Genomic DNA, 24634 nt, shown 5'->3' with positions numbered 1-24634 from the left:
ATTTTTTTTTTTACTCTTGACATATTTTGTGTTTTCAATCATTTGACTGGTTGCCAGCTGAAAAAGGAGCATTGGGCATGAACACACTCTACTACCATAGTCGTACTAAACCTGACTGTAAGCTTTGTGAATAACCCCACTATGTGTTCAACACAGGATGAACACAGAGGTCTGTCGGAGTATGAACTGGAACGCCTAGAGAACATCAAACGCAACCAGGTTTTCCTGTCTTCCATCAAACTATTCCAGGTGAGTAGAATTATATTAATCTCAGTAGCAGCAGTGGTCTGCATTTGAAATGTATACGCCCCAGAAAATGACACCGTAGGGACAATAACTAACTAGTAGAATTCTATTCATAGTATTCTCATGACGTGTTTTGTCATGCAATATAGTGCAGAGCCACAGCTCATTGGCCACTGTTGCAATTTCATGATAATGCTGTAATGCTAGTTGATTAGTCACCTGTTGTTTGCAACCAAGATGTCTATGATCAAATACTATTATATATATATATAATATATACTAGTATATATTATACTATACTAGTTTAGCTGCCCCCATGTTTGATGTCATTCAGTCCTTGTTTCGAGCAAGCATTGGTGTGAACATCTGCTACCAAACGAAGCTACCTAATGTTACAGCTAACGCTAGCTAGTGTTGGTCAAGCATTAGCTGCAACATTTCGTTGCTGATATTTGCTCATTTGCAGCTAATGTGGGTGCTAATGCTAGTCAACAGTAACAGATGACATGTTAGGCAGTTTGCATTGTGGAGTAGGTAGATCTGGCCAGTCCCCACTCCCCTTTGGTTACTAATGATAGATTTTCTCTCAAAGGCAGCAGAGGAGCTGAGAAATTCCAAGCCAAGAGGCCTGCCGAGGTACAGCCAGCTGAGGTATGGCCAAATTATCACAGGGTTAGAAATTAACAGGGACTCGGGGCAAAAACACCCTTGAAATTAATAATATAAACTTTATTTGTATAGCACTATCATACTAAAATTGCAGCTCAAAGTGCTTCACAACAGAAAAGACTGGCATAAAATGAGCACATAAAGTGCAGACATATAAAATCAGTTTTTCACGTTAGGATCCCAATAGGCCACATTGTTTATGGTTTGATTCGGTTTTTAAAATAGACACGGTGTTAGCTTGTTAAAGATGGCAAGTGCAGAGCTTCTGCGACCGGTTTTGATTGAAAAGGAAAACGGCAGGAGTACTGTGGATATTCATGTTTGAGGCAAATGAACAAGGGAAGGCAAATGTTACTATACAAGCAATTAGGGCTGGGGGGAAAATCAATACAATATATTGCAATATTTTGTGTGCCGATATTATATCGATGCAGTGATATATATATTATTTTTGCTTGACAATCCTATTTTACTGCAATACATTTATTGGAAGGAAGGGAACAGTACATTATCTTATTGGATAAAAGGGATGATGAGTTTTATTGCAGATGTTAACGTTTTCTTTTGCAGCTGAAAAAAGTAGAGTAATAAAGTGCAATATATCGTGATATTACAATAGCATGACTCTAGTATCGTGCTAATATTGTATTGTGGGGCCTCTAGTGATCCCCACCCCTACCAGCACAGAGCAGTGCCAACACAATGATGGGTCATTGTTTGACCATAAGATGATGGATCGTTGTTTGACAGTAAGATGATGGATCGTTGTTTGACAGTAAGATGATGGATCGTTGTTTGACAGTAAGATGATGGATCGTTGTTTGCGGCAGGTCCAAGTCTGCTGTGAGAGAGGTACTGCCTCCTCGGAAGTCACTACGTCTTCAACACAAAAAGGTTGAGATCCTCTCCTTGCCCCCTGAACCCACACTATGGACCCGACATGTAAGTGGCTGACTATATTCTCTACTGGTCGACCAATAATATGGGTTTTCAAATGGCCGATACCGATATTTAGAGAGCAGGGCAGCCAATGGCAATGCTGATATAATTTTGTGTTTGCATCTGATGAAGTGCAATAATTTAATAATAATAAATGAGACACAAAAGTGCAAAAAAAAATGCTAAACTAGGGATCACAAGGAATAGGTTGGTACCAACCACTTCATGCTAGCCTACCAGGAAAGGGGCAAAATAGGGCTCCAAAGTTCAAGGAGCGGCTGGGTAGCGCAGTGGACTCTCCTACCACAGCAGAGACTCTGGGATCCAATCCAGCTGTCAGCGGTACCTCCGGCTTGGTCAGTCGTCCCTACTAACATAATTGCCAGTGTTAGCGGGTGGGAAGCCGGTGGGGTATGTGTCCTGATCGTTGTAAACTGCGACTCCTGGTCGGTCGGCGCGCCTGTTCAGCAGGGAGGGGATCTGGGGGAAATAGCGTGAACCTCTGCATGTGTTACGTTCCCCCAGTGAAACTCCTCGCTGTTGGGTGAAAAGAAGCGGAGGAGGCATGTGATAGTCTACACACCCTCCCCCAGGAAGGGAATTGGCATAACGACTAAATTGGGATGGGTGAAAAATACAGAAAGACCAAAAATGTATGGAATAAAAAAAAAATAGGGCTCCCCTCCAAAGTTCAGACGGCAATATTTTGTTAGGCTACATTTATGCTAATTCAATGTATGCTCATGTTGGCAAGTGTGAACCTTGCTGTCATAACCTAATATAGTTAACATTAGTGAGGGAAAGATGGTAATGTTGGCTAGAGGATATAAAAATTCAATATTGACCAATACCGATATTTAAAGGTCCCATATTTTGCTTTATTTGTCACTATTTGGGCAATTTTACACAATTCCTGTGAGTCTATGGAACACATATGTAAGGTTTTTTTTCAATAAAATTCATTATGTATTTTTAATCAAGTACTTTGGTGGACCACTTTCTGCCCTTCCAGACTCCAAGCTGTTTTTGGCTGGGCTCCACCCATACTCGCAATGCACTTTCTTTTTTTCTTTTTTTTATCCTCTCTTTCTCCGATTTTTTTCTCTGTTTTTCTCCCCGTCCCAATTTAGTCGTTGTGCCAATTCCCCCCCCTCCCCTACCTGTTTGTTGTGCGCATGTTCTCCTACTGGTCGGTACAAGGGAATCCGGAAGTCATCAGCACGCTTTCTCCGACACGCGCGGCGACAGCCAGTGACTCTTTTTTCACCTGGCAGCGAGGACTCTCATTGGTGAAGTGTAACGCGTGGGAGGTCACGCTGCCTTCATCAAGTCCTGCCTCCGCTGAGCAAGCGCCCAGACCTGACCTGTAGGCGTCGCTGTCCACAACGCCAGATTCCCACCCGTGACTTCCCTCCCCCTAACCCAGCCAAACGGGTTAGTATAGCGATCAGCCCAAGCCAAGGCAATGCTGATACTCTCAATGCACTTTGATTGACAGTCACCCACCTGCACTAGCAAATACGAGTCAACAATCCCTCCCACCCGTTCTAACCCGCGAAGCTGCTGTCTTCTCTGTCAGCGAGCGAGTCAAATCAGAGTGGCTCGTTTCAGTGTTTTTATTTTTTTTGTCTCGGCTGAACTGAAGAAACGGGACTGGGTAGAGATTTCGAGTCAGTGTTGGTACAACCCCACATTGCTAGAAAACAATGCAAACCACTGGAAAAGGCCATTTATAATATAGGGGACTGTTGTAGCCAATTTGATGATTTTACTGTGGTTACTTTATTGTATGAAGGTGCTGTGTTATTGTGAAGGTGTTATTGAGATTATTGACTAATTAGCTGGGCAGGTGGCATAGGCGGGGCTCAGATGATCTCGGGCACAGCCTATTTATGTGTGTTACAGGTGCGCAGCGGGAGGGAATTGCGAAATGTCACAGGGAAGCCACACAGTTTTTCAACCGTGCATGTTTTTGAGTTATTTTCTGGTTTATTTTGCAACACAAGTTTATTTGTTTAAGTTACAGTTTAAACACAGAGTTTATGTTATGCTTTGCTTTATCCACCCTGCAAGCCAAAATAAAACTTTTTAAATGCACTCAACGAGACGACCTGATTTACTGTCAACAAGCACCACGTGTTGGAAAGAGCTTCGTACCATATCCCTCACTGGCATCTTTTTGTTGTTCGGTTGCCCTTACAGGGACCTTTAAACAATTGCCTACATCGGTCGACCACTAATACTCACTGGTTTAAAGCTATTTTTAACTTATTGTATTTAAAAATGTTCAGTCAATTGCAGCTGTGGTCCTCCTTGTGAGTGGTGCAGAGACTAGCTTTTCATTAGTTTTCTCCCTGCATTCACATGCATTGGTCTTGTGAACAGTCCTCATACACGTCATACAAAATCATACACATAAACAAACGTGGACAAAGCAAATCCTGGTAGTATTAGTGATATTATTAGCCTATACCGATGGGTATAAAATGATCAGCTACCAGTTGGCCACAGGTGAATGTTCCCCAGTCAAGGCCTCTGCATCATCTCCTATCTAAAAATGATGGTCTGGATTTAATATGGAAATAGGGAAAAAGATGTGTAGGAATCCTGTACTGATGATTTGTCCCACGTTTCAGTTCTTACCGTAAGTATGTTCCTCTCGCGTAACCGAAGGTCCAGCCGAGTAAGAAGCCTGCGGGGCCCCTGTCCTTGGAGCCAACCAACATCGAGGAGGGCAGCCGACTGCCACCGGAGCTGCTCACACTTTTCTCTGAGGTAGGAGTCTCATGGTCTCTCTTTCTATCCTACAGGTAGGAGGCGCACTGGCTATGTTCAGACTGCCAGTTTTTTTGGCGTATCCAGATTGTGTTCAGATTGATTTTTAGAAAAGTCTGGATGGCAATAAATCGCATGAAATGCAATTTTAGCAAATCTGATCCAAACCATTTTGAAGGTGGTTTGAAATGCAATTCCAATCCGTTTTATACGGATACGTCTGTCAGAATAAAATAAAAACATTTGCGTCACTTGCAATGTGACGCACAACAACGGCGTCAAATCCAGAGTGATGGAAGTGCATCAAAGTTCCAAGTTTCAAGTTTCTTTATTAGTTGTCATACAGAAGTACAGAATACTTTTATACAAAATGCTTCTTTCTGTAATGTACGTGGCTAACATTATTTGATGGCTAATCCATTTATTTAGCTTAGCTAATCAATTTGTCTAACTGCTAAAACGTAACGTTAACATGGCAATAGGCTTTAGTTGTTTTCAGCGCAACGCATTGTAGTTGTTTGTTCTCATACAAGAAATGTAAGAAGACTGTTCTACGTTTAATGTGTTGTTGCATGTAAGGTGTTTTGTCCCTTTTTGAGAAGGTTGGCGCACTTCCACCGTGTTGTGTTTTGGAGAAGGGACATATTTTTTTTAGTTATATATTTGGGCAAACTCGGGACCCTTGGTTACAGTAACATTGCATAGCGTTTATTAACGGCTATCGTTATATCGGTGTCAACTACTGTTAATGGTAGCTAACGTTACCACAGCAACCCATGCAGATAGGTTGGTGAGTAGACTGCATGCGACACAGAACTTGTGTATTAGGAACTTGTGTAATGCTTTCACATGTAGTTGGTTAAACATGCATCTTTGTGATATGATGTTGTTTCTTGCCTACCCTAGTATGGGAATTATTAAATAAATATTGCAATGCTGTCATTCATTCCACACAGGACTCTGTAAAAGAAGAGAAAGTGGAGTTGGAGCTGAAAGAGTGAGTTTCTTTTAAATGTTTTATAAGGACCAGGTATACAGGGTTTGCACAAGGTCCTTGAAGTGCTTAAGGTGCTTGATATTTGAAAAAAGTCATGGCCTGGAATTCCTTAAACAGATTTTTTTTAACAAGGTGCTTAAAAAGTCCTTGAAATTCAAATCAACCATTCGCATTGAAAGTTTTGTTCATCCATGATAAAATTGTTCTGAATCAAGAATTTTTTTTTTGAATTTATAGTAACTAATTGGCCGTAAATATTGGATCAGGTATTTTTTTCTATAAAAAACTGCGTTTAAAAGTGAATTGTATCCTTTTAAATGCTCTTTTTTCAATGAAAAATGGTGCTTGGAAAAGTACTTTAAAGTCCTTGAATTAAATTTTGCAATGTCTGTGGGAACCCTGGGTATATTATACAGGACCAGGTCTACCGGTACTTATTTCTTACTTCCCAATGATCTGTAGAATCCTTTCTCGGTTTAGCTTGAGAATGGAGTAGGTTGCATGTGACACAGCTGCTCACCCGTTATTTTTTTTTTCGTTTTAAAAACATATTTATAAACCATTAATGCGTTTAAAACTTGACGCATATATCAACTGAGACTATCAACTAACTATATTGACCAAAAGAATCGAGATGAAACCAAAGAAAGGCACAACGAGTCCAAAAACAGTCGTAGAGGTCCCGCCGCAGGAATCAGGATTCGTACGGCTGGCAGCAGAAAATATAGACTCGACAGTGGCCGCTTCAAGTTCAACCCCATCAAACACCTCCGCAGACACCGAACATATCCGGAAAATGGAGGAAATGGGGAAGACAATAACTAGCATAATAACTCAAAAAGTAGATGATATTAAAGAATCTATTGAAGGCAAAATTGATGCGCTGAGAGCGGACGCCGACGCACAGATTAAACGCACCGAGGCTCTGGAAAAAGTAATGGAAGCCCACGAAAACAATTTCGTTCGCATCTACAATGAAATAGAGGTTAACAACGTTAACATAACTGCTGAGATGAAGGGAAACTACAAAGAAATCAAGACGGAGCTCAGCGAAATAACGTTGGAGCTTAAGCGAATCAATGAAGAACAGAAAGCCAAAATATTCGAGATGGAATATCAAAAACGCAAGCTGAATATTCGTATTGTCGGTCTGGACGAATCAGTGAAATGTGCAAACCCTGAAGAGTTTGCCACAGAATTACAGAAAATCTTGGGAACAGAGATCCTTCCTAATGTACCAGAGGTGGAACAGTGCTACAGATTGGGGACCCGCTCCATTGGCAATAACGCTAAGCCCAGAGTGATATTGGTTATACTGCGCCAAGTCAGAATAAAATAAATGATTATTCGTGAAACTCGCAGGATGAAAGGCAATCTGAAATACATGGAGGTACCAATACACTGCTTTGAAGATTATTGTCGTGATGTAGTGGAACTGCGTGCCAAGTTCAAGACGGTGATGTCTCAACTATACCTGGAGAAATACAGACCCCTACTAATATACCCGGCAATACTTCGCATTGTCGATAAACAAGGAGCAAGGGTTCTCCTCAACTCGCCTGAAGAAGCAGCCAAATTCTTGTCTGCACAACACGCAGAGAATAGTGTATAAATGGCCCTTTAATCTCAGTTATGCAAGGTCACCATATAGTACAATCTTTAATAACCGAGGATTTGGGACAGAGAGACCTACGTGCTCAGAGTTTTTGAATGCTTTCCCCGACGTGTTTATATTATTGCGGACATATTGGATTCAAGATTGGAACACTCCAGAACATACTGGAACATTCAAACAATGTAAAAATGACATATTGGAATAATCTAGAACATCGAAGCATTCTTTGATATATGGAACATTCTGGAATATCAGCAATACGTGGTCATTCACTCTACCAGTAGCCCCTCGGGGGAATAATCAACAGCTATCTAGATGCAGAACCACAGAGCCATCATAGCCGGCCGGCAGAAAGATCACTCTACACAACGATCATCGCCCACCCCGGTTAGGGGAAATGCTGCATATACGTATTTAAAAACTGTTTTTTATTAATGGGAAATAATTCCACTACTTCTCCAATTTATACTTTAGATGTTTAAGCATAGCAATGCTCTTTTAAGATCTAAGTTAATGTTCTCTTCCTTTTACTTGTTTTTTCTTTTTCATCCGCTCTCTCTGATTTATTGAGGCTCTCTCTTCAGTTCAATACCTTCATATTATTCATGGGTTACTAAAAGTTACACAAGTTCATATAAAATGTAAGTGATTAGGGCATGACAATTGAAGCTTATTTTTGGTCTTTATTTTTATTTTTATCTCATTTAAATGTTTATTTATTTATTTTTTACGGGAAAGTGGCCAAGCCACAGTCGACATTCTACTTATGGTAGAATTTAGAGTGTTAGATCCTATGGTATACATAGGAATGTTACGGATAATTGGATCATTCTGGGATATCCGGTGGTGCAAGGGAGGGAGTCATATGCAAAGGTTGTGTTCATGGAACACAATCCTGTACGACTCTCGGTGGGAGGGAAGGGTAGGGGATTTTTATTTGTATATATGTATGTTTTTAAGCTCGGCTCTCAACGGGACCTCACTAGTGGGATGTATATCTATTATTGCCTCGCACTCTAGAAGCATTACCAAAAATTACAATGCAACATGTATAGACTATGGCTAGTTTGAATATAATGATATGGAACACCGGGGGAATAAATAACCAACTCAAACGCAAAAGCGTGCTCACACTGATGAAAAAAGAACATGTGGACATTGCTCTGCTAAGCGAAACGCACATTCTAGGGAAAGACATAGATAAATTAGCGGACAACATATACCATAATATCAGTCACTCCTCTATTGGTACGAGAACTCGGGGTGTAGCAATAGTCGTTAAACGTAAGTTGAATATTGTACTAAAGGGAGTATGGTCTGATGTAGAAGGTCGGATAACTATAGCTAAGATTGAACATAAGAACAGGAAAATAGCGTTGATAGCGGTATACGCCCCAAATTTGTACGAAGAGGATTTCTTCACTACACTAACCAATGCAATGTTAGACATTCCCGATTACTCATTTATAATAGGAGCGGATTTTAATGCCATCTGGAACCCAAGGATGGACAAATCTTACCTCGCCTTTTCCAGCGAACAAAAGAATTCATCGAAGGCATTAAAGGATTGGTCGAAGATTACAGGTGTAATTGACTTATGGCGGTTACTTAATCCCACGACCCGAAAGTACTCTTGTCGATCTGCGAGACATAATACACTATCCAGAATAGATTATGTCTTTGCATCACAGAGACTATTTGATAATTATGAAGTGGAAATGATACCCAACGCACTATCAGATCACTGTTATTTACTCCTTAAAGGTACATTTGGTATACTATCCTCCCGAGCCCCAAGATGGCGATTTAACTCGTTGCTGCTTAATAACAAGGAATTCATTACACAACTCAAAGAAGCTCTTATAGTATTCCAACGGGAGAATGCAAACTCGGTGCAAGACCCCAGAATAATATGGATGTCGGTAAAGGGAATGATCAAAGACTTCACGGATAGCTTTTCCTCCAAAATGCGCAAGAATCAATGCACAAAACTGGCTGAGCTGGAAACGCTTTACTCAACGTTATTTAATTCTCTGAAATACAACAACTCTACTCGACTAGAAAATCAAGTTAACGTACTAAAAATAGAGATCAATGCCATATACAGACAACAATCGGAAATACAAATACGCAGCACAAGACAACAGCAGTACTCCCATGGTTCCAAACCCAGCCACCTATTAGCCATGCGATTAAGAATTAATGCAACATTTGCAGATATAACTACCATTAGAGCACAACAAGTACTTGTAACAGATCCTGTAAAAATAAACGATACATTCAAAGTATTCTACTCCGACTTATATAAATCAGAAATGACCTTCGATCAAAACAAAATGGACACATTTCTTAATCAAATTATTCTCCCTAAACTTTCAGAGGATGACGCTAAACAGTTAGAAACACAGATCACACTAGAGGAACTCAAGAAGGCCATAACCGCAACCGCAATGAAAAGTGGTAAGGCTCCTGGAAGAGACTGTTTCCCATGAGAAATGTACCTTTCTTGTTGGGACATAATTGGCCCCTTATTACTAAATATGATCTTATACTCAGTCAAGGAGGGGAACTTCCATAAGAATGACAATATTGCACTCATAACAGTCCTCCTTAAAAAAGACAAAGACCCCAACGAGTGCGGTAGTTATAGACCTTTAAGCCTCCTCGGAACAGATATCAAACTGTACTCTAAGGTATTAGCCATCAGATTACAAAAGCATATGACGTCTTTAGTTCACCCGGACCAAACTGGCTTCATAGGAGGCCGCCTGATCACTGAGAACATAAGACGAATACTGCACGTACTTGATGCCGACAAGGAGGACACCATACCTAAGGCGATGCTGTCCCTGGATGCTATGAAGGCCTTTGACAGGCTGGAATGGTCGTATCTGTGGGCAGTGCTAGAAAGGATGGGGTTAGGAAAAGGATTCATCGATATGATTAAAGTATTATACAAAGACCCATCGGCCATGATTACAACAGGCACAATCATCTCCCAAATATTTCCGGTATCACGCTCTGCCAGACAGGGTTGTCCTCTTAGTCCCGGACTGTTCAATCTATCATTAGAGCCTTTAGCACAATATATAAGACAATATCCATAGAACCAATCGTAATCAAGGGCACACAACAAAAAAATTTTTTATATGCGGACGATGTAATATTGTTCATGCAAAACCCCAACACCACATTGCCTCATCTGCTCAAGTTGATTGAGGACTTTGGTGATTTATCGGGATTTAAGATAAATTGGCCGAAGTCGGCTTTCCTTCCACTTAACACCCCTGCAAAAAAAGACACAACCCTCCCAGGACAGATACCGATGGTAAAACATTTCAGATGCTTGGGAGTGGAAATATTCCCTACCATAAGACAAACGGTGAAGCACAACTACACAAAAATCCAAAACAAAATCAAAGACGACCTTGATAGATGGGCAAAACTTAAAAACACAGTACAAGCACGGATATCAATAGTTAAGATGGATGTACTACCTAAAATCAACTTCTTCAGTTCAATGCTACCGTTACCCCCTCCAGAGGGTTACTGGAAAAGATTACACTCCTCCACATACAAATTTATTTGGAATAACAAACCACCACGTATAAAAAGATCCACCGCACAGAGAAATAAAGCAGATGGTGGCATGGCATTTCCAGATTTTTTCCTATATTTTAAGGCGTACACATTAAGTCCATTGACAACATGGTTTGACTCCCAAGCATTAGCATCCTGGAGAAAAATAGAAGAAAACATAGTAGCCCCACATAGACTGAAGGACATAGCATACACTAAACTACCAATCAAGCACTGTGAACGAAAATTTGGCCCCATAATTACTCATGCGATCCGGATATGGCGTGAATCACAAAAAAAAAATCCTAACCCACAAAAATGGCACAATCATACTCCCTTATTCAATAACAATGCACTCTTAATTGGAAAACGACCTATAAGATTCCCTATATGGGAAGAGCAAGGCATACACTCATTAGGGGATGTTTTTAACAAACAGGGTTTTTGTAGTGATAAAGAAATACGCAAAAAAAATTATCTCACCAAGTCCACATGGCTTTTTCACAAACAGTTAGAGCTTTGTTTGAAATCTCACGGTGTTCCATTAGACAGACCAATTGAACACCACAGATACCACAAATTCTTCTACGCAAGAGAGACATCGAGAGGTTTTGTTTCAGAATTTTATCATCAATTACTAACGTCCTCGTATGAAACCCTCCAACTTGACTCTGTCTGGAGGAGGGATATACCAGACCTGGAAAATGACTTTGATTGGCAAGGAGCCTGGGCAAATGTCCGACTTACATCAAGGAACCCGGATCATCAACAAATCAATCTTAACTATATTCACAGGACATACTTGACTCCTATAAGACTGTGCCGAATGGGGCTTAAACAAGATTCCAAATGCACCCAATGTGCAAATGGGGACGAAGGGACATTTATGCACATGTATTGGGACTGCTCACCAGTTAAGGCATTCTGGAAAGATGTGACCCAACAAATATCAAAACTCGTATCTTGGAATATACCTGTACACCCCTCGGTATTACTATTGAATGATGTTTTTGAGTTTGCAGTGAATCCACAGCTAAAGAGATTGGTTTTATCGGGTATCACAGTAGCCAAAAAGCTGATCGCATCACGCTGGTTTCAACCGGAAAAAATGTGCCGTAAAGTTTGGTTTCTTACATATCTCGATGTAATTTACCATGAAATATCTACAGCAAGAATTCTGGGTCTCAATGAATCCAAAATGTCAATGTGGTTAGAAGTGGTGGAGAGAATAAAAGCTAGCTTATAATGGTAGTGTCTGGTTAGGTGCGAGGGATAGTGGAGGTACTTCTCAAGGTGAGGTCCGGGAGGGGGGGGTTCGAGCTGAGCATATGTGTGTAGGGTTTTTTAGATAACAGGTATTAGGGGTATATCTTATATAAGACAACTAACTAAAATGTGATCTCATTGGATGTGCCCTGACAATTAATGCTTGTATATCTTATCGTGTGTTGTCATGTTTGTTTATATGTTTGTTTAAAAATAATAAAAAAATAAAATACAAAAAATAATCCTTTCTCGGCACATTCCATGCTGTTCCTCATACTGGCTCCAGATAGTTGGCGACAAGCTCACTCGCATTTACTCCACAGTGAACAAAGTAGATTTCAGTCGGCTTGTACAGACGGGAGCTTGACCCCCATTGCCTTTGAGTTGGTTTGTGGCTAACTAGAAGGAGCTGGTGCGAGGAACAGCATGGATTGTGCTGAGAAAGGACTCTTATCGATCAATAGGGCAGGGTGTCGTTTGAAACATTTCGATACCAATACCTGGGATTAGATACTGATGCCAAAATTATACTTTTGCCGAGTTATGTTCGTTGTGTGTGGTGTGAGCCAATCACTGTACTGTCTATTTGTATGTATGTCATATATGTTATGATGAATTGAAAATGGGGGACCCTGATGTAAACAAGACAAAAGTCTCTCTGGTCTGCATCCCCTTAACAATAGTGTGTATTGAGCTGTACTGTATAATCTGTATTGTACCAAATTCAATTCAATCAATTAGAGGCTTTGTTACATTTTGGATGCTTTTGGATTGTGGTTGAGCAGGAGAAATGTTATATCTTGGAACAAACATGATTATTAGCTCACTGACACTGGTGCGATTAACCACTTGGGGTCATTCAATACCACATTTCAATACCACAGCATTTTTCGAGTACTATTGAAGCAATTTGATTGATGCCATAAAAGTATCCTACTTCGATACCCAGCCCTGCCCATCAGCGGCATCATTGGTAAGTAAGAAATAAGGCCAGGCTTCCAAAAAAATCTGAACTATCCCTTTAAATCTATTGGGAATCATTAGAGAATAATCCTATAGTTCAGTTGAACATTTCTTCTGTGGTCTTGCTGCAGATACCGCACTGCCCTGAAGAGCATGAAGATGAGTGAGGAGGGAGTGGCCAAGGTGGTCCAGGATCGTATCTTCTCCGCTGCCTTCCACCCCGGCACCACCTCTCTGCTCATGGCTACAGGAGACAAGAGCGGCCATGTGGGACTCTGGAACTTTGTGAGTTGATTTATTTTTTTATACATACATTTTTATTTTCAGTTTTTTGATTTACAAACAAAACATCCACATACAACAATACAATTGTCGGTCAAAATTATAAACTACAGTACAATTCGATAGATAAGAACTAAAAGATATAGCTGATAGTAGAAAAAATAATATCAAAATCGAATGACGAGTTGACCTAAAATAAATTCACTAAAGGGGAAAAGGAAAAAACAAAACAAAAACAAAGAAAAGAGATAAACAATAAAAAATACAAAAGAAAAGTGACATGGGTTCTTTGGTACCTTCATACTGTAGTTTATTTTCGTTTCGATTTTTCTTCTTGTCTCCTTTTCACTCCTGTGATGTTTCTTTTTTTCCTATACTCTTCCCACTTCTCCCATTTTGACTCAAACTTCTCGTCTTGTAGCTTCAGCCTATGTGTGATTCTCTCCATTTCCTGTATCCCACCCACTATCTCTGTCCATTGTTCCCTCGTCTGTGATTTATCTTTTACTACTGCTGCTGCACCCTCCTTGACGATTAGAATTCATGCTCAATATTTTCTTCTAATTTATTTATTTATTTGCGTCTGTGGATTATTTTTAAAGTGATCATCTCTGGCATCCGAAATATATTCCCTACACGTTGGTCGTTTAACCTCCTCTACCCGAGCGGTCCATCGGCCGACCGCAAATGACATCACGTCATAAATCACTTTCTCCAGACTGTATGACATTAAGTAGTGTGTGTTTTTTTTTTTTTTTTCAAGTGTATCCAAGAGTGAAGACCCTAACCATGTCACAACAGCAGGCATAGTGTATATTTTCAGCAATACGTTTGTTTACCAATAGGTTAAAGTGTTATTAATGAGATTTTAGTTTATGAAATGTGTTTATTATTTCGCGAATATCCACCATTTTGAATTAGCGAAAAGTCGCCAGTTGTAGTCATATGAGCACAGGACATCCAGAGCTCTCAATGAGCGTTGCAATTTCGAAAAACTACAGTTGAGATGGTTTGGACATGTGCGGAGGAGGGAGGTGGGGTATATCGGGAGGAGGATGCTGGAGATGGAGCTGCCAGGAAAGAGGAGGAGGGGAAGGCCCAAGAGGAGGTTTATGGACACAGTGAAGGAGGACATGCAGGCAGTGGGAGTGACGGAGGACGACGCAGATGACAGAAACAGATGGAAACGAATGATCCGCTGTGGCGACCCCTGACGGGAAAAGCCGAAAGAAAAAGAAGACGGTACCGGGGCGGCTAGGTGGCGCAGAATTGGACAATAGGAAATTGGGGAAGGGAGAAAAAAAGAAAAATGGAGTGAAAAAGTAGATCAAAAAAAAATAAAAAAAAATACAGTACCCAGCGAATTCTAGCTTCCTGCAAGCAAATTACTTGTGTATGAATTATTTTGATTTCTCTTATTTCTCTGGATTCTATACCACAAAACTGAATGTTATTGGCATAGATTGGAGCGCAGTTAGTGTGTCTACCTTCTGTGAACATTTAGCAACAATCTGCGTTGCAAACGGATTCAAAATGGCGGAGCCATATCCATAATTTGTTTGTTTATTTACACATAAAAACAATTACATATAATACAATCCACAAAGGGATGTGTAGGAGAATTGCCTAAAAACCCTCTAGGGGCTTGCATGTGGCATTCACCAGGAAGCAAAATTACATTGATATTACATCCCCCCCCTCCCAAACACACACAAGGAACATTCATTCGCAATACACACAAGCAGGTCTACATATAGACACCAAAGCAGGTACCCATGCCATACGATTTCGGGTATAGAGAAAACAAAAAAATTTCATTCACGGTTCTTCAATGCACGCCTGGGGATACTAAATCTAAATTGAAAGAAGATTTGGCCCGATCCATAGATGTGCGAGTTGGCTATAATAAGGTAATTTATAGGCCTGGTAATCTATATTCTATAATAATAATTCAAATTGCATGTGTCCGGATGGCAGAATTCAGTACTGTATCTACAAAACCTTCTGTTTAATAATCTTCCCTTTATTCATTTGCTTAGATTTTTTGTACACATGATCTCAAGAAAGTGCTGAATGAGCTCAGTGGCATTCATGTCTGGTCGTTTTTAGCATGGTGTTATTCACTGTCAAAGATGCATGACAGTGCCAGCTGACAGACTCGGCAGACTGGGAGCTGTGTTGCTTCTGCTACTAGCAGTGCTACCTTGATTCCCTTGAATCACTGCTAGCTGTCAGAGTCTGAAGAGTCTGTTTATATTGTGACAGACTCTGGGGTGTTGTGAGCTGTCACCAGATTGGAATTAACAAAACACCGCACAAGGTAGAAGCAAGTTAAACACCAGTTATATTGATGTTTAGGGGAAAAGGAGAGGTTAGTCCCGTAATGTGCGAGAATTGTCTTGGTCCGTTAGTGGGGTTTCGGTACACAAAGAGTGGTTCTCATACGGGTGGGGGCTGATCCGGGAGAAGAGACGTCGGGCAAGCAGGGGTCGATACACATGCGGGTTCTCAGACGATCAGGGGTTATAGCACACAGCAGGGTCCTCCTTCCAAAAGCAGATAAACACAGCATTGGTCACACAGACAATAATCTTCCTCCTCTTCTCGCTCTCCCTCTTCTCTTACTCACGTCCTCTCTTTCCGTACAGGTTTCGCCTCGGCTACTCCAACGATTCTGTCTCCATATTCTATGCCTCTTGATTGGGCTTTGATTGCGCTCACCTGTCCCGTGTACACGTCTGACACAGGTGCGCTGCATTGGGGTTGACACGCTCTGCCCGGCCGGGAGTCTCCTAATATGGGCATATGCCCCAGTACCTTGGCCGATACATAGCAGCCTTCCACCACGCCAGCTGGTCTGCCACAATATGTATGTGGGGTGTGTAAAGAAAACAAGTTGAATTACTTTGTACATATTGACTGGAGTCGGTTTTGTGTCATTAGGTCCAATTGTTCACTTGAAATTGCCACAGAAAAAAGATCTCACAACTCTGCTGAACTGGTCAAAGACCAATAGAAAGCCCTAGGTTATCGAGGGCTGCTGGGAAACAAGATGGCTGCCTGAACTAAGAGCTCTACACTGTCTCAGTGATTAAATTTGCAATTCTTACCTCCACTCAAGGACAATTTCAATAATTTTGTTTCAACTTAAATTAAGTAAAGGCTTTTGATAAAACGTGGTGATTTGCAAGATGGCAACAACAAGGAAAGGCCAGCGAAACAAACCAGATGTCGACGACCAAACAATTGAAACAGACAATGACCCCACTCTGGTCGAAATTATGTCAGAGTTAAAATCTCAACGCATTGCAATATTGGGCCGATTAGACGGTATCGATACTCGTCTGGAAAAGGTGACAAACCAAGTATCGGCGATTAAAGAAGGACTGACTAAAACAAACAAAGCAGTCGACAAACACAAGCAGCGCCTGGATGAAGCAGAAGAGAGGATTTCTACACTAGAAGACAACCTGCAAACAACCCAGCGAGAGTTACACCGAGCCGAAAAGACATTAAAAACAATGGAGATGAAAACGGATGAATTAGAAAACGGAGGGAAGAGGAAAAATCTGGTTTTGCTGGGGCTTCCAGAGAAATCGGAGGGTGACCAAACTCTACCTGAGTACATTCAGCACAAACTACCCAACTGGCTCAAGCTTTCATTGGAAAAAACACTCGACCTGGAACAAGTGTTTCGCCCAGCGCGACCACAATCGCAACCACACGCTGGGAAATATCCCAGACCAGTCCTAATCCGCTTTTTACGAATCGGGGACAAAGAGCTGATCCTACAAGCAGCAAAGAAATCTACAATCACAGAGGGGGAAGCCAAACTCACCATTCGCCAGGACCTGCCCACAGAGGTACGTCGAAGACGCAGAGAATTCGATCGGATGACCAAGATATTCATCGAAAAGGGCATGTTTCGAGGATTTGCATACCCTCACCGGCTTCGAATCCTCCATAAAAACAAAATTGTCCGTTTGACGATCCAAAAGAGGCAGAATCATTCGCCGACGAGCTGGACTGAGGTTTGCCTCGTAAACCGTTACCCATGGTGGAGGTAAGAAGATGACATTTACGTTTTTTTTTTTTTTGTTTGCACCCCCTCATTATGACTGTTATAATACGGACAAATCACTTGACTTTGAAACCCCAGAGGCAGGGGTATTGATTTGCCAATACAGTCGCGATCGGCTGTTTTCTTTCTTTTCTCCTCAACGTGTATATTTACTGTCTGGCAGCGGTACTTCCTGCAACAACGTGTGACGTCATACGGACGATACCATGACTAAAGGAAGGGATGGGGGTACAAGGAATGGCACGAATTTAACATGCATCTGTTTTGCACTGATATTTTTCTCTCAAACATTAGAAGGTCACAATGACTGAATGGTAAAAAGTATGTGGAGAGGAGAACTCTCAGCAGTATAATAAAAATAAAAAAAAAGAAGAAAAAGAAGTCTGCCTAATAAGAAACACCCCTCACCATTCAGTAATATCAGGTGACCAACTCATATTTAACAACATGGGGGGAAGTGAAGAGGGGAGGGGGTGTAAAGAGAAATACAAATAAATAAAAGGAAGTTATTACACTGAAGACAAGAGCTCCAGGGGCCAATATAAGAAAGATTTAATTCTTTTTCAGTTATTTTGTTTTTTCCATTATTGTTTCTCTATGGCCTACTAGGAGTAAGGGGGTAAATGTCGTGGTTCAGAAAACCATGGCTGGGGTGGGTTGATGTATTTCATGTATGTTCTTTATTCTATGTATGTGTATTCTATGTTTTGTGTTCTATGTTTTTGTTTTTTGGTCATGTTTATTAATAAAAGCAATGGCAATATTTTCGAGGCAAATGTATACAGTCATAGATACTCCTCAAAGATTGCACCAACTACCATGTCAGATATAATTATAAATTCGTGGAACATTAAAGGCTTGGGAAATCCTATTAAAAGGAAAAAAAATGTATCCCTTCTAAAAGAAAACAAAGTAGATGTGGCTTTTTTACAAGAAACATATTTGTCAGACACTGAACACGCAAAGTTAAAAAGAGAATGGGTAGGTCAGGTCTATTTCTCATCATATAAAAGTCATAGCAGGGGAACGGCTATTTTGATTAACAAAACAATACCATTTACAGTAGAAAAAACAATTACAGACCCAAACGGACGGTTTGTCTTGGTGTCAGGCTGCATTTGGGGAACATCCATTACTTTTTTGAACATTTATGCCCCCAATGCCGATGAACCCACATTTATGTCTGACATGGTGTTGCTGTTCAATGAAAACTGTAAAGGTTTTGGAGTGATGGCGGGAGATTTTAATCTGACAATGACAGCATTGGATAAGTCTAGTCAAACTAACCATAGCTCCAAATCCTCAAAAGTTCTTCAAGGGTTATGTGCAGAAAGTGGCCTAATTGATGTCTGGCGTGAATTACATCCAGGCATTAAAGACTACAGCTTCTTCTCAAATGTACATAACTCATATAGTAGAATAGACTATGCCTTTATTTACTCAAAATATATATACATGATAAAGGAATGTGAAATTAGCCCAATCATTTTATCAGATCATGCCAGAATATGCATGACTATTCAGTTTAATAGGAACAACTCGTTCACCAAACAATGGAAATTTGATAATTCATTACTCCAAGATGAAGAATTTAAAGTAAAAACGCGAACATGGATTACAAACTACATAAAGGAAAATAATGACCCCCTCATTGACCCTAACATTATCTGGGAGGCTGCAAAAGCCACTTTAAGAGGACTAATAATTTCATATGGTTCATTTAAAAAGCGAGTAAAAAGAGCACAAGCACAAGAACTTGAGAGAGAAGTAATAAGATGTGAAGCACTTCATAAGACAGCGTCTACAGAGGACAATTGGAGACAATTAATTGTGGCCAGGGCCAAATTAAACCTTAATATTTCAAACGAAATTACAACAAAAATGAATTACGTTAGACAAAAGCATTACGAATTTGGCAATAAACCAAGTAAATTACTGGCCCATCAATTAAAGAAAGAACAAACTGAAAGAACTATTAAAGCAATTAATCTCAATGATAATATAACATATCAACCTAAAGAGATTAATCAAGCTTTCTTTGAATTCTACAATACACTTTACAAATCTCAAAGTTCTCATTCACAAGAACAACTGGACCAGTACTTACAAAATAAGAAATTGTCAAAATTGTCTGAATTAGACCAGCAATACCTTAACTCATCATTTACAAAAGAAGAGGTTCTGGCCACAATTAAGTTAATGCCCATAAATAAAAGCCCAGGACCAGATGGTTTTTCTGCTGAATTTTATAAAGAATTTTGGACTGAACTTCATCCCATTTTTATGGCAATGATGTATAATTTCTGTCACAATAGAATACTCCCTCAATCAATGAACCTAGCACATATCACAGTATTGCACAAAAGTGGCAAAGATCCTTTAAATTGTTCATCATATAGACCTATTAGTCTTTTAGATCACGATTACAAGATTATAACCAAATTATTAGCAAAAAGACTAGAAGATATTTTGCCTAAATTGATTAATCCAGACCAATCAGGTTTCATAAAAGGGAGATATTCTGCTGACAATATAAGGAGACTTTTAAATGTAATAAACCATTTGGACACCAGTCGGAGCCCTTCTCTGCTCCTATCACTGGACGCAGAGAAGGCCTTCGATAGGGTTGAATGGAACTTTCTTTTTTCTATACTTGACAAGCTTAATATGGGACCAAACTTTATCGCTTGGATTAAAGCAATCTATAAAAATCCTAAAGCAGCTGTCATTACCAATGGAGCTTCCTCTGATTTTTTTACACTAACGAGAGGGACAAGACAAGGATGCCCACTGTCGAGTTCACTCTTCGCGATGGTGATTGAATTGCTGGCGTCATGTGTACGAGACAATATTCACATTAAAGGACTGAAAATGAATAAGGAGGAACATAAAATATCCTTATACGCAGATGACATTATTTTATACATAAAAGACCCAGAACAGTCCTTATCACACTTATATAACGAAATAGAACAATTTGGAAAATACTCTGGATATAAGTTAAACTTTAATAAATCAAATGCTTGTCTCCTGCATATGACCCCAACCGAAACGATGTATAAAACATATCCTTTTAATTGGTCTCCAGAAGGGTTTAAATATTTGGGAATAAACATTACACCGCAACTAGAGAACTTGTACAGGGAAAACTATTGTCCTCTTATAGAAAAGATAAAAACTGATTTGTGTAAATGGTCCACGCTCCCATTATCTCTGCTGGGAAGAATAAATGTAATAAGAATGAACGTCCTTCCAAGACTAAATTTCCTTTTTCAAATGTTACCATGTTACTTATCTACAGAATTTTTCAAATCTATGAATAGACCCATCTCAAAATGTATTTGGTGCAACAAAATGCCTAGGATAAAGTTATTGACACTTATGAAACCAGAATCCATGGGAGGTCTCGGTCTCCCCAACCTCCAACATTATTTTTGGTCAGCCCAATTAAGAAATGTACTGTCATGGTCGTTGGGAAGACGGGACTCACAGTGGTTTCAGTTAGAAGCTAAATTTGTTGACCTGTTACCATTGGACTCTCTCATATTTATAAAACAATTTAAAAAGATAAGAAACATAGGTAATTGCTTCACTGTTTTTAACACACTATGTGCTTGGAAGGACTGCTAAAAAAAACTGGGTATCACCAATTGTACCTCCATATACTCTCCTATCTATCACAATCCTGATCTAGATAAACATCTAAGATCAATTAATATACTCAAATGGGCTCAGTTGGGGATAAGTCAATTCAAAGACCTGTTTCATACAAATATGCAGTTAAAATCATTTATGGATTTAAGAACAGAATATGCCATCCCAAATACTGATTTCTTTAAATATTTACAAATGAGAAACATTATACACATACTGAGAAGAGAAAATAAACTAAGACTAGAATTACATGAAATAGAAGAAATACTAATGTCATCGACCACAATTAAAGGTAAAATTAGTGAATTTTATGACATCTTCTCCAAAGAATGTCACTCATCTTTTTTGCCTTTGTTGAGGATCTGGGAGACAGACCTAACCATGAAATTTGAAGAAAATACATGGCTAAATATTTGTGATAGAATACACTTTCCATTTACAAGTAACAAAATCAAAGAAGCTAATTTTAAATTGATCCATAAATTGTATTTAACTCCAATAAAAATGCATAAAATGTCTAGAGATAATTCAATAAACTGTCCTAGATGTAAAACTAACGAAGGAACATTTCTACACATGTTTTGGCACTGTGATAAACTAAAACGATTCTGGAATTGTATTCATTTATTTACAAAATCTGTATTAGAAACGGAATTTGACTTGTCTCCATGTGCCTATTTACTTAATGAATTACCAGAGATCCAGATGGATCCAAAAAAATATAGACTGCTGATTGTTATAACATACTTTGCCAAGAAATGTATTCTCCTGTTTTGGAAAAATGACTCTTCGCCCACTTTTGAGATGTTTCAAGATCAGATATCCCAGCTTCTTCCATTGGAGAGATTGACCTTGGAGGAGCGCGGCCGGGGGTGGATGTTCCGGGACCTTTGGTCTCCGCTGTTTTCTCGATTGAGCAGAGGGGCTGTTGATTGATACGGCTAGTGGCGGTATGTGAATATATCCGCATGCTGTCGCTGGCCGTGTCGATTGGTGGTTTTGCTGTTTGGTTGGAGGAGGGGTGGGGGCCGGGGGTCTTGGGATGTCTATCCCCGGTTGTGTATTTTTTGGAGGTGGGTTTCCCTAGTGGAAGAAGTTGTACAACAGACGCGTAAGAGGCCTGTCTGTTGTATAACAATGATGTTGTTGTTGTCATTGTTGTTATTATTTATTATTGTTTATTTAAAAATACGTATGAGAAAAAATGAACAGTGTAAACAATATCATTAACTCTGAATATAAAAATATGAGAAAAGCAAACAAGACGCGGTCTCGGACTGGTGGGGGCCCCTGATTCGAGGTCTTGGTGAGTCGGAGTGTTAAAGAGGCATGATGCTCTGGCTCGCTGGGGCACCGGATTTGGGGTCCTCACTGGGTAGGGACCTTGGTTGTCGATACTGGAGATGACGGGTGCTCAAGTAATCTCGCCTTATGGTACATACATGTGGGTATATGCATGTATATATGTATATATATGCATGTGTGTATGTATATGTATATATATATATATATATATATATATATATTCTTATTAATTTATATATTTAATTTATACATGACTATTTTATTTTTCATTATTCTGATTTAACTGATGGTCTTGTCATTGTCGTTATTATTATTATTATTATTATTATTATTATTATTATTATTATTATTACTGTTATTGTCCTGTGATGTCTTGTTTATTAGTATTGTTATTGTATTGTATTGTCTTGTTTCATGTTGAAAAGGGAAAATAAAGAAACTGTAAAAAAAAAAAGCCCTAGATACATGACAAGTAAATCTAAGCTGGTTTGTCAAAACCAGATAAATCTAGATATACCAAGGGAGTCATGCATAAGTCGCTAACGATGGTCTCAATGAAATAACATTAGCTAAGTTAAAAAGGACACCAAGGTAACAACCAAATACAGTTGAAATACAAAAACGGTTTGACATTCCCGTTTATTTATTTTAAGATAGTTACCCCGGAAATAGTGTTTTTAATGCTTATGAACCTGGTCACCTGCGGTCTTTTGTTTCTCACATTCTATGAGCAGTGGGTGAACCACATTGTTTGGTATAATTTTGTATCATTGCTTGGCAACACTTTTGATCAGAGATGCCATCTTCATGTTGCTATGGTCCTCAGGGTGGCGGTTGGGGGGATGATGGCGTGCTGCTCTTTGAGCCCCACACCGGCCCAGTTGGCTGCATGGCGTTCTCTAGGACTCATCCTGCAAACCTGTTGAGCCTCAGCTATGACGGATCTCTACGCTGCATGGATGTAGAGAAGGCCGTCTTTGATGAGGTAAGAACAAACGTTGCTTCCGTAAGACGCCGTTTTATGCACTGTAGCAGTCTTCTTTAACTGCAGTTAAATATGCACTGTAGCAGTCCCCTTTACCTGCAGTTAAATATGCACTGTAGCAGTCTTCTTTACCTGCAGTTAAATATGCACTGTAGCAGTCCCCTTTACCTGCAGTTAAATATGCACTGTAGCAGTCCCCTTTACCTGCAGTTAAATATGCACTGTAGCAGTCCCCTTTACCTGCAGTTAAATATGCACTGTAGCAGTCCCCTTTACCTGCAGTTAAATATGCACTGTAGCAGTCATCTTTACTTACAGTTAAATATGCACTGCAGTCCCCTTTACCTGCAGTTAAATATGCACTGTAGCAGTCCCCTTTACCTGCAGTTAAATATGCACTGTAGCAGTCATCTTTACTTACAGTTAAATATGCACTGCAGTCCCCTTTACTTACCGTAGTTAAATATGCACTGTAGAAGTCCCCTTCACTTACAGTTAAATATGCACTGTAACAGTCCCCTTTACTTACAGTTAAATATGCACTGTAGCAGTCCCCTTTACCTGCAGTTAAATATGCACTGTAGCAGTCCCCTTTACCTGCAGTTAAATATGCACTGTGGCAGTCCCCTTTACTTACAGTTAAATATGCACTGTAGAAGTCCCCTTTACTTACAGTTAAATATGCACTGTAGCAGTCCCCTTTACCTGCAGTTAAATATGCACTGTAGCAGTCCCCTTTACTTACAGTTAAATATGCACTGTAGAAGTCCCCTTTACCTGCAGTTAAATATTCACTGTAGCAGTCCCCTTTACCTGCAGTTAAATATGCACTGTAGCAGTCCCCTTTACCTGCAGTTAAATATGCACTGTAGCAGTCCCATTTACTTACAGTTAAATATGCACTGTAGAAGTCCCCTTTACCTGCAGTTAAATATGCACTGTAGCAGTCCCCTTTACTTACAGTTAAATATGCACTGTAGAAGTCCCCTTTACTTACAGTTCTGTATCGTTAGTGGCTTAGCTTGGCATCACTACTGCACTATCTCGCGTACGTGCACGCGTACTGAATAAACCACAAATGTACCTCTAATACCAGTATTAGTCTGACCACACCCCTCATCAGCTTACCTTCATAAGCAGGTGTGTGGTCACCTGCTCTCCTCCTTCTCGCTTTCACCACAAGGAAGAAGTGCCTCGGTAGATCCCCACACTTGACACCATGATGGAAGAAATTGGATTAGGAACAGCTTGGGAAACAAGGATACGTTGACATCATAT

At 39.9% G+C, this 24634-nt stretch overlaps 1 protein-coding gene across 1 annotated transcript in view; it reads left to right on the top strand.

The window, feature by feature from the left end:
• Positions 1-24634, top strand: part of wdr76 (WD repeat domain 76) — a gene marked incomplete at its 3' end in the record, with an annotated part of 89876 nt that overhangs the window by 48490 nt on the left and 16752 nt on the right. The window contains exons 15-21 of the mRNA XM_084308218.1: positions 157-249; positions 839-897; positions 1746-1857; positions 4528-4629; positions 5586-5626; positions 13181-13334; positions 23198-23356. Coding sequence (XP_084164344.1) covers positions 157-249; positions 839-897; positions 1746-1857; positions 4528-4629; positions 5586-5626; positions 13181-13334; positions 23198-23356 — 720 coding nt within the window. The remainder of the gene's footprint in view (positions 1-156; positions 250-838; positions 898-1745; positions 1858-4527; positions 4630-5585; positions 5627-13180; positions 13335-23197; positions 23357-24634) is intronic.

This window comes from Notolepis coatsorum (genome assembly GCF_963971535.1).
Source record: "Notolepis coatsorum genome assembly, chromosome: 2".
Taxonomy (NCBI): Eukaryota; Metazoa; Chordata; class Actinopteri; order Aulopiformes; family Paralepididae; genus Notolepis; species Notolepis coatsorum.
Note: the sequence above shows the minus strand (reverse complement) of the source record. Positions and strands in the feature narration are given on the sequence as shown.